Source organism: Crocodylus porosus, unplaced genomic scaffold (assembly GCF_001723895.1).
Source record: "Crocodylus porosus isolate Cpor-Errol unplaced genomic scaffold, CroPor_comp1, whole genome shotgun sequence".
In the NCBI taxonomy this organism is placed as follows: domain Eukaryota; kingdom Metazoa; phylum Chordata; order Crocodylia; family Crocodylidae; genus Crocodylus; species Crocodylus porosus.
Window position 1 is genome coordinate 76,262,811 of NW_017728948.1, and position 10,176 is coordinate 76,272,986.

Below are 10,176 nucleotides of genomic sequence, written 5' to 3' on the forward strand. Positions count from 1 at the left end.
ATTGTTCTGCAAATTGAAGATCTATTATGGTAGTGTTCTGACTCTAAGTTGACCCCGAACATTAAATGACCTCATATTTTCAGGTTCCATTTTTAGGAAAAACAGTTGTTCCCTGGCTATAAGCCAGTAACTACAAATGAAGGCACTGAATTGCTATGTTCTTACAAAATCCTGTTGGAGAATCACATAACCAATGAACTGACCCAAAGGGCTAAATGCATTAAAAATACCAAAATGCAACCTGCATTGCACAAAAATTCTGATCTTGTATTTTATGGTCTACACACCAGGGGAGACCAACCTGCAGTACATGCCACAAGTGGCACAGGCAGCCTCTATGTGGCATATGGCAGATCAGGCAGGGAGCATGGGGAAGGAAGCAGATTGCAGAGGAAGGAGATTGGAGTGGCATTCAGGGAAGGCAGAGATTTAGTTTGCGGTATATCTACCACAAAGTTTGACCATCCCTGAGCTACACAAATTCTGCAAGTACAAAAACAGTCAAGACTGGAGGAGGGCCAATTATAGGTCAGCCCCATGCCAAAGTCAAGTACAATTGTTATGGGGGGGAGGGGTTGGTCAGGGAGAGGGAGAAGGAGATACAATACAGTACTGAAAACTGGAAGGCCATTTCAGCCAGATCCTAGAAGCAGTCTCTGTAGTTGGGTGCAATAGTTAAACTATGCTAAACTGCTAACAATCTTAATTAATTTCTTTTAAGCTTGTGCAACATTTATGTAACAGGAAACTCGGGTGTGGCAAGTAGGTGTACGCCCTGCTTCTGACTCTTTGCTTTACTCACAGAAATGCTGTAATAGCTGAACAGGAATAAGGATGGGCTGTGGGAAATTAGTGATAAGAAAATATAAACGAACTAAAAGGAGATTAAGACAGTTTGCTTTTAAAGCCATAAAGAAAACATTCACAAGGCAGAGAACTTTGAGTCCTGGAGATGAACAGAAGAGGAGTTAATGCAGTAACATTCTTTCAACTTGGAAAACTTTGTTCAGTATGAACACAAGCTAAAGGAACCCCAGGCCAAATTCTGCTTCTCGTTTGCCCACACAGGAAGATTTTCCTTGGGATTTGATACAGAGCTACAACCAGCCATCGCTGCAACTTGTCCCCAAGCAAGGTATTTTGGTAAGTTTTGGGGGTGGGTTTCATTAAAGAACAGTCATTTTATGGTCTCATCCACCTCCTTGTTATGCATGGTGTGGTACTGGGTGGGGCAAGGAGAAACCAGCCTTTTAAAATTCCTACTTAATATCCTTATTGAGTATCCTGTATGTTAAATAGTGAATTTAGCAATTAGTCCTCTGCTACTTCTCACTAACTGCTCTCCTCGATGCTGATGCTACTGAGATACGAGTCAGTTTACAGGAACAAGGGAATCCTAGAGTGGCAAGGGAGATTACAAACATGTCTTTTCTGTCTAATGCGTATGAATGTGATGTGCTTGGTGACCTGGGCACAGGGGAATGGATATTTGCAGTAGAAACAGCCAGGGAATATATCTCCAAATGGTTTTAATACAATGATAGGGTTCAGAGGGGAAAGAGCAGCACAGTGTTGAACTCTGTAGACAGAACCCTAAGGCTAGGGACACACATTCAAAAAGCCTGAGCCTGAGCCTGAACGGATTTAATCTTTACAGGTTAGTCTAACCTGGCTAGGCTAAATCACTTTGTAATTGTATAGACTTTCCAGACATGCAGGCACATGCCTGCAGTGGCTCAGGCTAGAAGCCAGGGAGTGCTAAAGCAGCTCTCCCTTCCCTGCGGCCAACCCCCATTAGGATTAGGGAGGACTTTCCCCTGCCCCCCTACTCCTTGATAAGAGTATTTATCAGCACTGTTATCAGCATTTATCACCCCATCAGAAAACAAACAGCCTCTCTCATTAGTTCAAGATCTTCTTAAACAAGGAAGGAAGAAAGGGACATTACCAGCTGAGCTGTTGATTAGCTCCAAGGAGCCCTAAATCAACACTACTGTCTGCCACAGCATGGACCGTAGCCAGCATGTGATCTGCTAGCTAATGCTGAGGTGTCTGTGTAAGGCAGAGGGGACAGGGGATCCCTGCTTAGCAGGGAGTGACAAGAGGAGTTGGGGAGCAGGAGAAAGCCAGGCAGATGCTGCTGTGCCTGCAAGTTTCTGCCAGAGCTCCAGCCAGGGAGCAGAGGGGAGGGGGCAGCCCTGCTGTGGAACAAAGAGCCCCACCTAGCCCAGAGAGCATGCAGGGATGCTGGGGGAGTCTGGTTTATCTTAAATCAGCAAGGGATCTGGGACAGATATTGCATAAACCGGTTTGAGCCAAATCAGTTAAGTCTGGTATTACATTCAACCACGTTTATCTCAAATAGGTTTCAGCCACTTTCAAACTGGTTTATGTGCACTGAACGTCTGTTACAGTTTTAAACCAGTTTCTGACCGCTTAAACCAGTTTGTGTGTATTGTCTGTCCCTAGCCTGAGAAAATAAGATGAATGGTATGCATGCATACACACAGTTCAGTCTCAACTTGAAAATGCAAAGCCTGCTCCTGACAAACTCAGTACTCTGGAAGCATGATTTGTAACACAGCCATTCAAGAGCAATATAAATACTTCCATCATGCTTCCTGCTTACCAAGCCAGAACATGACAAAGGACAAGAGAGTGTAGTTCTTCACAATCCAAGGAAGAGATGACCACTACCTGTCTACCTCTCCTTTAGCTCTAGAGATTCAGCCACATGTGCCATTAAGTCACCTCCCCCTTGGCAAGATCATATTGCAAGAGCTGAGGCTAAATAAGGTACCGACAAAGAAATTTAAATCCTCGCCAACACCAAGGAAAGCAGAGCAAAATGCTGAAATACATTTTCCCGTGTGTGCAGTTTGCTATGCTCATTGACAGGGCACCATATAGAGTCAGGAATCCTCTGTCCTGCCCACTGTGTATGATTTGTGCCCCATCTGTCAAACATATCTTCTTTATAAAATGCAGTGGAAAGCAGTTATGAATTCTTTTTACTTTGATCCCATGTCCAGGATCCCACATGGGGCGTGGTGTTGGCAAAAAAAGTCCTGACCTGACGTGCTTATAGTCTAATAACAGACACCACAAATAGATATAACAAACTAAACCAGGGAAGGGGATTGGGTGGCAGATGGGCTGGCTGGGGCATGCCAGCTCCGGCCACTCACCCTGAGCACCGCCAGCTCCAGCCACTCACCCCGGCTGCACACAGGCTACTAAAGTGCAGGGCTAGGTATCAGGCAGCCCCTGCACTTTAGTACCCTCATGCCCCAGCCAACCTGTCACCATCTACACATGTGTTTCAGCACATGCAGTTACTCTGCTGTAGGAGACAGTACTATCCTACAGTGGAGTAAATTTACTGCTCCCTAATACCTGCTCGTGTAGGCAGTGATGCTTTACTTCTGAACAAATTAGTCAGCTCTGCATTAAAAAACACATGTAGATGCACCCTTTGCAAGTTAGGCTGCTTCTCTCCGTGTCTACCACAGAATCCTCACCATCCCACAGAGATTGTAGAGAAGATGGAAGTAGCTGAACCATGTGAAAAGACGATTAGGAATGCATGAGGGAGCTGGATGAAGGGCTGCACCTCTTGAGTTGCCATGTCTCCTATAGTTTATCCTGGAGGCAAGTGACTCCACAGCATTTGCAATACCATAACATGTACATTGTTGTCTTTAGGGAACTGTGGTGCTTAACTTAAGGTACTCTTAGGTGGTCTTCTAAAGTTACCAAATGTCCTTGATGCTTCTTTTTTCTTAAAAATAAGATAAAATCATATACCGACAAGTATTTGCTATCAAACGATTCTCAGCTTTGCCTTCTGTTTGCAGATAAATGATGAAGCTGTCCATTCTTGGTGCAACAGGTCAGTCTGGTCAATATCTGGTCTTGCACGCACTTGAGGAAGGCCATGAAGTGACAGCACTTGTTCGGAACATCACTAAACTGACTATTCAACATAAAAATCTGAAGGTATTTCATATAGAATATTATGTCTGATACTATTTTTCTAGAACTAAGGTTTTCTAATGTCTCTAGTGATTCAGGGTGTCTCAATTTTAGGATACCAAACTTGACCTCTTACAGGAGTCATTTTTCAGATGGTGTGTGCTTAACACATTCTGAAAATTGGGGCTCCTTTAAGCTGTTTCAGTTTGGGCAACCAGAAATGGAAGTGGTAAGATTCACTGGTATCATTTTAAGGATTTTGGCCTAGATATTTAATATACCTAAGATACACTTTATCTTCTATTCTTACATTGTCAATAAATCCAAAAGTCTTTCCATTAAATCCCATGGTCTTTGGATCAGTTTCTACATAGCAATTCAGGTTGGCTAACTGACTGTACAAAAAATATCATCCTGCCCACATATGACCTATAGGCTATGTGGCCTAGCTGCAACCTTTAGCAGCCAGTCCGAACACCTGTAAATTTCTTCCCTATTAGAAGCTCCAATCATATTTTCTCAACCAACATTTCTGCAGCTCCATGAGTGCTAACCAGTGTCACATTTAACAAAATAGCTTGGAAAAGTTGTATATATGGTTTTATGAACGTAATATATTTTGATGACTTCAAAGATTTAAATTAACTTGTGTGTTGGAGCTGAATGGGGAGACGTGATAAAGGCCATGTACTCATGGTGTGACAACAGCCTCAGTTCCCACTGATACTGGGGAGGTTGACAGCAGTCAGAGACTCTCAAGGGAAGATCGCAGGATTGGGTTGAATGTCTTAAAAGAGAGCCTTACCTGATCTCTTTATTGCGTTCTTTTTTTGTAATCTAAAGGAGTCCTGGGCAAACGATGGAGTGAAAATATTCTTAAGGTCCCCACTAGAGCCTGAGCTAGACAAAACTTTAGTATTAGTAGCCTTCTGAAATCTACTGAAGGAATGAAATATTTTTAGTGGGTCTACTGCCCTCCAGGGAAAATGAATGTTGAGCCTGGTGAATTCACTTCTCAGTGTTTCAAGCAGTAATTGACCAAAGTTGTCTGCTCTTGAGAAACACCTGTCAGAGTAGGAATGAGGTTCTGTTCACTTTTTAAATGTATCCAATCTCTCTCTACAGTAAACCAGCCAAGAAATATCACAGCACTTTCTGAAATGAAAATACTATAGAACACAGATATGTTTAATCTAATTCCTGTCTCACATACTACTACAAAATAATTTACCTATGTGAAACAGAACTGTCTAACCCCATTAGGTGGCAGACAAGATCATTTCTAAAGCACACCTCCTAGGTATAGTAAATACTCTTCTTTTCAAGGCAAGCTAGAGGCTGTAGCACAGAGGGGCAAGCTTTAGGTCCCTTGTCCTGAAATAAAAGCACATCTTAACTTCTAAACAGAATTAATTGCTAGTTCTTGGCTAAAGTGTATTTATCTCCTCCAGTCTCTGATTCCCATCCCCAGACCACACATACCACCCAACAGGTTTAGCATAACAAAAACACAGAAAAAGCACTTACTAAACACAGTTAGTATCAATGACTCCATCACTGATACAGTGAGAATTAAGGCCTAAAATATAGCAGAACAATCTGTTTGGGAATATTACTTCATCCTACCACTCGCACACAAGATGGATTATCAGTTCTATCAAGCTTTAGAAGACTTCCTGTTGTCTGAGACCAGATGCAAGAAGCACACATCATTCCCTACCTCTCCAATTTTCCATTCAACTTGTGTTAAGTCATATGCCCAGCTGGAGACAATTATGCTAATAACAGCCATGAGGTTTCAGCCATCTGATAAAGTGTGAAAAAGCAGGGGCCTCACTTTTAGGCAGAAAATGGATGATAATTGCTCTATCAACCACTGACTTTCATCAACAGAAATCATATTTTCAACCTAAAAATGAAGTATGGTATTATGTTAATGCTAAATCACAAAAGGAGAAGGGGGAGTTCTGGAGATATTATCACTTTATTACACATCCCATAAGCAGTTAAAAATAATCAATCTACTGAGGTTTTGCCTTCTTCCTATTTGCCAAGCCTCACCTTTAAACACATAACTCTCTATGAGAGAGTGCATTCAGAGCACTACTACTTCAGTGTTCCTAGTTGATTCTTATTTGAAAACAGAGTGATAAAAGGGCCCGTCTACACGTCACCCTACGACAATGTAGCAATGCACTATGTGACTGTATGGCATGCTACAGTGATGTAGTGATAATGTGGGTCTACACATGATTGCCAGCTATGTCACTGTAGTGGCACGCTCCCTGGTTATAATGCAGTGCTATGGCAATGCAGCGGCAAAATCTAACCATACACTGCATGCACAGCGCAGTAACCACCCATGCTGCGCTGTACTTTAGTACTTCCAAAAGGAAGTACTAAAGCATGGCAACATGTAGACATGCCCAAAGAGGAGAAAAAAATGGTGGTGGTGAGACAAGTGTTGCAAAGATTCCAACATTATTAAATCCTTTTAGGTGGTGGAAACAAACATCTTTTCGGCAGAACAGTTGTCAGAACATTTGCAAGGCCAAGATGCTGTAATTTCCTGCTTAGGCTTCCCTTACAAGATCTTCTCAGCCATTTCAGGATACACTGATTCTGTGAGAGCTCTTGTGGCTGCCATGAGGCAATCTGATGTGAGCCGTATAATAGCCATGACATCATGGTACACATCCCGTGAGTACAGTTACCACCTGATTATTCAAGTGAATACTTGTCTATGTTGATTTCAGAGTCAAGGCCATAAAAATGATGGGAGAGGGGTTTCCCTCTGTCCATTACAGAAATGGAATTACAGTGTTTTTAACTCCGTTGAGCCTCGAGCTAAGAATTAAGAGTCTCTCTATGAAAGGAAAGAATCAGCAGTTTTATTCTTAAAACTTAAGCATGGGCAAAATTCTTAAAAGTACCTAAGTGATTAAACCTATTCCACTAAAAGCCAATGGCCTTTAAACACTTTGAAAAAAATCTTTTCCGCTACCCATTTCTAAGCAAAACCCATTAAAACTCCCCATATCTTGCAGTTGATCTGGGTCTTGCATAAAGCATGGAATAGTGTCTTTAGTAGCTCTCTCTGCTGCTATTTTTCTCCAATACATAGACTGATCTACATCAACTTGTTAAAAGAAAGTGAGGTGGGGATGCATTAGAGCAATGAGGATCAATGTATTTGTGACATCTATCACCACATAATATTGCTATCACCATAAACTTGCACTGATGAGCATGTAATAATGTTACGTCCCACTGAAAGTCATGCCTCCAACTTTCTGGTTCAAATTTTTGTAAATGCACCAAACCCTCCTCCTGCCCCCAAATCATTATATGGTCATGTGACCCTTCAATCAGGTTTTCAATTAACAAACAATTTCCAGAATTCATTGTGTGCGCTCGCTATAAATCACCTCACTAAGGTGACTTCCCCTTCCTCCACTTGGGGAAATAAAGGGATCTGTTTGTTTTCCTGTCCCTTATGAGCACCTCCTTATATTGATTATTTTTCTGGCCAAGGACCTCCTTTGGAGCCTTCCCTTAAAATTAACCAGCAGGTTCAGTGACTAGCTGATTACCATGAATCATTTCTATTTATGGCTGCACCAATATGAGGCAGAAAGAGCATCAGGCAAGAATGATAAAGAAGTGCAAAGAAAACACTAAGAAGAGCAAGTGAGAGAAAGAAAAGATAAAAAGAAACAAAATTGACAGAAAATTATAACCATCAAGAGAAAAAACAGTCAAAAGGAAGTAAAGGTGACAGAAAGACCAAAAACCCTGCCACAAAGGCAAAAACTGGGTTAGGAAGACACAGTGGTGATTAACATGTTCAATGATAAAATCCTTAATTGCAAGTAAATTGGAAAAAAAAAGTTGGCAGGTAGGTTTTAGGTCAGCCCAGTTTTTATTAACTACCAAATGCCCTAATTAAGCAGAGGTTTGATTAAAGGATATTTTCTCTTAAATACATTATTTAAATCCTGATTTTGTGCTGTTTGTAAGTAAAATCATATTGTGTCAGTTTCTGAGTTAAAAGCAAAGCCCAACAAGCAGTGGCAGACATGTAGTATGGGGTCAGACACCAGACTAGAATTGTCTTGTTAGTAGAGAAGCATAATGTATGCTCAGATTCAATGACCATGCCTGTCCTGCTTGCTACTAACCTGTCTCTTCTCTCACAGCTGAATCAGGCCAGAATGCTCCAGTGTTAGTGCGTTTTTTCCTCCTGCCACTCATTAGAAGTGTGCTTACTAACATGTACCAGATGGAGAACTATTTAGAGACGGAATGTGCTGACCTCAACTGGACCATAGTGAGGCCACCAGGGCTAAAAAACATCCCAGCCACAGGTAAAAGAATGATAGCAGCAGCATCTATAAAATGAGGCTTTGCTAAGAGTGTAATTGGCATTGTAGATGGGTGATGGCTGATCAAATAGTTACATGTTGTGCCCTTTTTGTAGGTGCTAGCAGGCCCTGCAACGAGTACCATGTTGCACTGACTCCTTTTAGGTTTAGGCTACACAAAATTTTGCAGGATCAATCAGAAGGCTTGAAGAAGACTGGAAGAGAGATGTGGGAAAATTGCACAGCCCCTGTCTAGCAGGTTTTTAATCTTTCAAATCGCTAAACTTTTTTTAAACTAGAGGAGTAAAAGAACCCCTCTGAAACTAGAGGAGCAAACCCCTCTGAAACGCAATATACAGGTCTAATCTATATGCTAACTACATCACTTAGCCAACATTTCCAGTGGCTGATATATCAAGATTTATTAACTAGGGGACTGGTCAAATGTCTGTTAAAGTTGTTAGAAAAACTCCTGTAGACTTCAGTGGACACAGAATAAGTAGAAACCCAGTGAAGTGAAGGAACACTCTCAAAGCGTAGACAGGTTCCAAATAAATTCCCTGTCACTTGCTCATTGCCAAAAGTGCATGCATCAAATGAAAAATAAGCTGTCCTTCTCTGCTGTCTTTAGTTAGTCATTCCAGTGTGAAGGAAGTACTCACCTCAGTGTTCTATCTTCAGCTGATGGGGCAGTAAGAATAGGTAGTACATTATGGCTATGTAAAAACAAGTGACATTAGTAGGGTTTAGACAAGCTACCCCTAGGTTTCCCCTTCAAGTAAGGTAGCACCTATACTTTGCTTTGAATTTTGAGGACTGAAAATCTCAAAGCAAGATTGGTCTATAACAATGTGTGCCTGATTTAACATAAACTACTAAATTTCCTATAGCTTCCCCTACAGTCATTGACTAATGCAAGTTTGCATCCTGATGCAGTTTAAGTCTACAAAAAGATTAACAAGCCTGAGAGAGTCTTTTAGTAATTCTGAGTCAGGTTTTTGGCATGCCCCAAAAGAAATTATTTTTGCCAAAGAAGTTTTGGACTGCTGGGCAGTAAATCATAATATTCAGCAGTTTGCAAAGACCACATACTTGACATAATTCTGTGTATAATCACATCAATTTCTACGTCTGTCACAATTACAGGGCAGGGTATACAGTCAAATATGTGTACAGGTGTTTAAACGGCCTGTTATGTAGTCCTATTTAGTTAGCAAAATAACTTGATTCTGGGCAAACAGACTAGCAATAGCTTCTGCTTTTTCCCACACAGGTGGGTTTCCATTCTTGGAAAATAGGATCCTAAAGGGTCTTTCACTGTAGTAGCAAACTCCCATCGTCTTCAGATCCTATAAAGGACAGACCCAGGATTAACCACCCATGTTTCAACTAAAAACCATATTTGCTGTGTCCTCTTGCTGCATCAGCATTATTTAGCATTGTTGCTGTGTTAAGCATGAATATACCAGAAATGTTGTTAAACCCCAATTTTGAAACACTAACCCATTTTATGCATGCAAGTAATCATGCTGAAGTCAAGTAGACTCCACCCATGAGCAGTTACACTTATATATACACTTCAGTATTTATGGGGCCTGGGCCATGAGTTACTGAGCCCCTCCCAGGAAAAGTTAACGACACTTCTATCCTAGATGAAAACAGTAAGAACTGAAGGTACTCGGCATTTGGTGGGAGAGACTTACTAACTTGCAGGATCAAGCCTCCAGTTCCTAGCAAGAAAGCGCTCTTAATTTCATAGATTTCATAGACATCAGGGCTGGAAGGGACCTCGGGAGTTCATTGAGTCCAGCCCCCTGCCCAAAGGGCAGGAAGTCAG

General features: G+C 41.5%; 1 protein-coding gene across 3 annotated transcripts in view; it reads left to right on the forward strand.

Annotated features, from left to right (window-relative positions):
- The first annotated feature begins 551 nt into the window (after positions 1 to 551).
- Positions 552 to 10,176, forward strand: part of LOC109322349 (uncharacterized protein At2g34460, chloroplastic-like) — a 17,709-nt gene continuing 8,084 nt past the window's right edge. The window contains exons 1-4 of one of the 3 annotated variants that reach the window (XM_019553436.1): positions 552 to 1,143; positions 3,858 to 3,999; positions 6,474 to 6,675; positions 8,175 to 8,342. In XM_019553436.1, the coding sequence (XP_019408981.1) occupies positions 3,862 to 3,999; positions 6,474 to 6,675; positions 8,175 to 8,342 (508 nt within the window). In that variant the 5' untranslated portion in view covers positions 552 to 1,143; positions 3,858 to 3,861. The remainder of the gene's footprint in view (positions 1,144 to 3,857; positions 4,000 to 6,473; positions 6,676 to 8,174; positions 8,343 to 10,176) is intronic. The other 2 variants (XM_019553435.1, XM_019553434.1) reach the window with 2 other exon arrangements.